Below are 4,679 nucleotides of genomic sequence, written 5' to 3' on the forward strand. Positions count from 1 at the left end.
AGTTCTTAACCATCGCGCCACTTGGCCGGCCCTACGTCTCCGTTCTTGAAGGGGACCTGGGCAGCTCTTCACAACGTCCGCCACAGATCAGCCATTCACCATGGCCTCAAAATGACAACCTAGGGGTAGGTCCAGGGATTGGCTTCCTATAGGCTAGAACGTTTGCTGGAAAGAGAGCACCTGTTTGCATTCCCACAGGCCTTGATTTTTGTGGTTTCTGTTGGATTTGAGATAACTTTTGCCCTCATCTCTAACATGGATGGATCTGCTCTACTTGTGAGCCATGGACAAAGCAGGTGAGAGAACTCTGCACCCTGCAAAGTGTGGTGCACACCTCACTCATTTCTGCTGTCAGAGCTGTTCTACCCCGGGAGGGGTTTGGAGCCCACGATGTAGATGGTTGTCCTTCCCATTCAAGTCCCTGGGCTCCAGGAGAGAGGGAGGCAGAAACTTTCACAGTCCTCCAAGGACAAGCTGCTCTGAGGCCACCAAGATGTTACCAGTAACTGCTGAGCTGGGGCAGGAATGTAGACCCACTGCAAAGGTCCATCTTTGGAGAGACCCTTCCCGGTTGGGGAGAAGGTGAGAGTCATTAATGTTTAGTGGGGAGGAGGCTGGTGTGTGAAGGTCCCAGCCTCTTCCCAGGACTGGAGTTCTCCTAATTGTCCAGGTTCAGGGTGGGTATTGGGAGGACCCAAATGTAGGCTGTTTAACCCCTGCTAACCTGGCCCTCCTGCACACTTAGGTTTGGGAGAGGGAGGCCTGGCTGAGGAAAGCCCGAGTGTCTGGGCTTTGCAGCCTCCTCCTAGAGCTGGCTGGGAACTCAGCGCAGGACCAAGGGGTCAGGACATGAAGGTCTGGAGCCCTGTCAGCTTTGTGAGTGTGTGACAGGGCCCCAGCCATGAGCCACAAAGAAGCGTTTGGCCAGAATCGGCCTGTGGAGTTTTTTTAGAGTGGCAAGGGAAGAGTGGAAGTGGCCGAGAGACAGCATGGGAAATTAGGCCTGGGGCTAGCTGTACTCGAACCACACAGGTCTCCAGTGCTCTGAGCTGGTTTCTGTCCCCGGGCCAACCCCATGCTCTCTTCGCATGGACTGCTCTCCCTAACAGGGCCTGGTCAACTCATTTCGGCTTTAGGTCTTGGCCTGATGTCACTTCCTCAAAGATGCTCTCCCTGCCCCATCAGATTAATTCCATCTTCCACCCATGTTCCACTCTCATAACACACTGCACTTTTCTTCACAGCTCTCCATGGAGCTTAGAAATACAAATGTGTGTGTTAAATGTATGGTTAACATCTATCTTGTCCCCACTGAAACGGAAGCTTCAGGACGGCAGGACCCGCATCTGTTGCTCATTATTTTCTCCTCAGTACCAGGCACAGTGCTTGGCACATGAGAGGCATGCAATGAATAAATGAATGGATCAATGAATCAATGAAGGAATGAAGGAAGCACTGCCCTGGAGTAGAGAAGTGAACCTGAGCATCCCCTAGAACACATGGCCTCAGTAACAGTTATCATTTGATCCTCTCAACTGTCTTCTCATCACTGTCCTTGGTTTACATGCATTCTTTTCATCACAGTCTAAGAGGCGGATATAATAGTCCCTTTATACAGATGAAGAAACTGTGTCTGAGATGAAGAACTGCCCAAGACTCATGGCCTAAGTAAGTAGCAGAGCTGGTAAGAAATCCAGGCTGGCCATGCATTTATCTGTCCTTTTACTTCCCCTGTCCAATTCCAGGGCACCAGCATCCCTTGCCAACCCCTTCCTCCCCTTCCCTGCCCTATGCCCAGAAGGGACCCGCAGAGACTTACTACAAGAGCCTAAGTCGGCAGGTAGGCTGCTTGAGCCCTTCATAGAGAAGCCTGAAGCCAATGTCACCCAGGTCATTCTGCTGCAGGTCAAGCTCTATCAGGCTGGGGCTGGCACTGAGCATGGATGCCAGGTCCTGGCAGCAGCTGGATGTGAGGCCACACCTGACCAGCCTGCGGGAGAGAAGCACACAGGCCCACAGTCATTGTCCCGAGGGCCCTTTCTTCAGGGTATCTAGTGTCTGGTTTCCCTTTCTAGTATCTGTGGTCCTTTGGGGGTCTTTGCTGACATTAAAGGAGATAAAAGACGTGTCTGGCTTGTAGTAACCTGGGAGACTTTAATTACATCCTGCAGCCAAGGAGCCACTCAGGATGTAGGCAGTCTCCCTTTTTCTCTCCTGTTTAATTCTCACGAATTCTCCCCAGTCCTCAACCTTATATGACTAATTTACCCAATGCTCCACTGGTATGCCTGGGTCAAATGTTAACTGAATCATCTCTGCCAAATGCCCAATTAGCTGGTATGGGCTGCTTTAGTGGGTTTCAACACTAAGGGCATTTACCTGCACTTCCCCTATCTCATCCAGCCAAACTCTCAACTTCTCTCTGCCCGTGGTCTTAGGGCAGCTCCCTCGCCCTCTGTGCCCAACCCCCCACCCCAAAGTTGTTTCAATGGGAAGTAATTACAGCAGTCGCCGCAGCTTGCAGCTTGGCTGTCTCAGCTTCGGGAAAATGTGCTCAGCTCCGGCGTCCAGGAGCATGTTGAAGCTCAGGTCCAGGTCGGTCAGGGTGCTGCTGGCACTCAGCCCGCAGGCAAGGTCCTTGCAGCCTTCTGCTGTGAGGCCGCAGCTGGCCAACCTGTGGGAGACACGCACCAATGGCCATGAGTTTACTCACCTGTTGATTCCACAAACACCCACAAAAAACCACAAGCACCCATTGAATACCTCTACTGGGCCAGACAGTGGTCTTACAGTAACGTTTCTGGGGATCCCCAGAAACGCACAGGTACTGGGGGAGGAACAGAGAAACAAATAACAGTAAGCCAGTTTCAGGTCTCTTTTAATGAAAAGCCTCCTATGATTTCCCATGGACTAAGGGTTTAATTCAAGGTCATTGTTCTTGACTATGGGACAGTGGAGATCAGCTCCTTGTCATCTCTGTTCTCATCTCATATTCTCTTTATCTGCCTTCTCACTCACCTCCTTGCTGTTCCTTAAACTCTCTAATATGGTCCCACCTCAGGACCATTGCACCTGCTGTTTCTTCTGCCAGGAACAATATTCTCACCTGATATTTCATGGTTTGTTCTCTCACCTGCTTCAGGTGTTTGCTTAAAAGTTACCTTGGNGTCTGTTGGCTTGGCAAGGGGAGGGGATCAATGGGCCATGAGTGGGGTGCTGTTGTCTGTGTGATGATGGCAGGATGGGGGAGGCCAGTCTCATACACTCACCGGTACAGGCTCCTCTCTTTGTCAACTACCTCCGAAGCCACAGGCCCTGTGGGGCCCAAGAAGTCATTTTTAGTGTCCACAAGCTGCACGTGCAGGTCCCCTGGAGCGATAGAAGAAGGCAGACAGAAGTGTTTTACCTGTGCTAGTTGAGGGGTGCCCTTGTCTTGAACAGGCAAGGCCATGGTCAGCTTTAGGTTCTCTTGCCTGGCCTCCTCCAGCCCCTTGACTAAACCATGGAGAGGCCATTTCCAAGGCTGGCCTGTCTGGATGGGGCCAGGGAGCAAGTGTGCAGCCTTCATCCCTGTTCCTGGGGTTGCCTGCCTGCTCTCTGAGGAGGCCCAACCCTGCTGTCTCCTGACCTACCCTCCCCCCCACCACCTACCTTTTCTCCCTACTGGTCCAGAGGTGTTGCTAATCCAAGCATGCCCCAGGTGGGCAGCTTGTGAGAGGAACATGGTTCAAAATATGGATGTGCAGGAATGAAGAGGTGATTCCCAGTGATTCCCAGTCTCAGAAGCCCAGGGTGGACTTGGGAGACTGAACCCTGACTCAGAGTCTAAGACATGCCACAGCAGTTCAGGAGAGGAGCAGCCTCAGTCCCTGAGGCTGGGAAAGAGGGCAGCAGAAATCCTGCAAGGTTCTAGGAGTGGAGGATCTCACCAGAGGCTTTCTAGGTGGGCTTCCTGCCATGGCAGACACCACAAGCAGCAGGATAGAGGGGATGACCTTCCACTCTCGCCCAGCCCCTATGCATGTTATGATGTTCCCACATGGCCCCTTCGAACTACCTGATTCTAATTCCTGCCATCTGAGTGTAGATTCGTCATCACTCATATCTCCTCCACATGGGGCCTCCTTCTGGATCGTCAGACTTGGCTTCCTAGACACAGAGTTGTTCATTCTCCCTGAGATCCCCACTTAAATTCAGCTTACCTGAATTTGAACTCATGGTCTCCATCCGGGCTTCTCCCCTACTCCCTGTCTCAGGGGTCTTTTCCTCCAAGGCTCTCTCTTTTTGTCTCCCCGTCATGGTAATTGCTTTCCATGTTCCAAATCTCACCCATTCATTCAATATTTAAAAATTTGTTCATCTCCTTATTTATATAATGGAAGGGTTTAAGCAGAAGAGTGACATAATTAAGCAGAAGAGTGACACAAACAAACGTTTCACTCTGGCAGCTGTGGTTTCTTGACTTCTTCCCGACATTGCCTGTCCCTCCCTCTACTCCTCATGTCACAGCCTCAAGGACTCAGCCCTGAGCCCGGTTCAGCCCAAGGAAGCATGGGGTCTCCCTCCTTACCATCTGTTGAAGATGAGCAGTTGAGGCTTCTCCTCCCTCAGGGTTTTCAGAATCTGTGTCACCTCCTCACTCAGCTGAGACTGGTCCAGGCTACAAGCACAAAGGAAAG

The 4,679-nt window shown here is 51.6% G+C and overlaps 1 protein-coding gene across 1 annotated transcript in view; it reads right to left on the reverse strand.

Annotated features, from left to right (window-relative positions):
* Positions 1–4,679, reverse strand: part of NLRP1 (NLR family pyrin domain containing 1) — a 57,664-nt gene that overhangs the window by 16,970 nt on the left and 36,015 nt on the right. The window contains exons 7-9 of the mRNA XM_019664807.1: positions 4,571–4,660; positions 4,058–4,149; positions 3,270–3,369 (exon numbers count right to left, since the gene is read on the reverse strand). Of these exons, the coding sequence (XP_019520352.1) occupies positions 3,270–3,369; positions 4,058–4,149; positions 4,571–4,660 (282 nt within the window). The remainder of the gene's footprint in view (positions 1–3,269; positions 3,370–4,057; positions 4,150–4,570; positions 4,661–4,679) is intronic.

This window comes from Hipposideros armiger, unplaced genomic scaffold (assembly GCF_001890085.2).
Source record: "Hipposideros armiger isolate ML-2016 unplaced genomic scaffold, ASM189008v1 scaffold_431, whole genome shotgun sequence".
Taxonomy (NCBI): domain Eukaryota; kingdom Metazoa; phylum Chordata; class Mammalia; order Chiroptera; family Hipposideridae; genus Hipposideros; species Hipposideros armiger.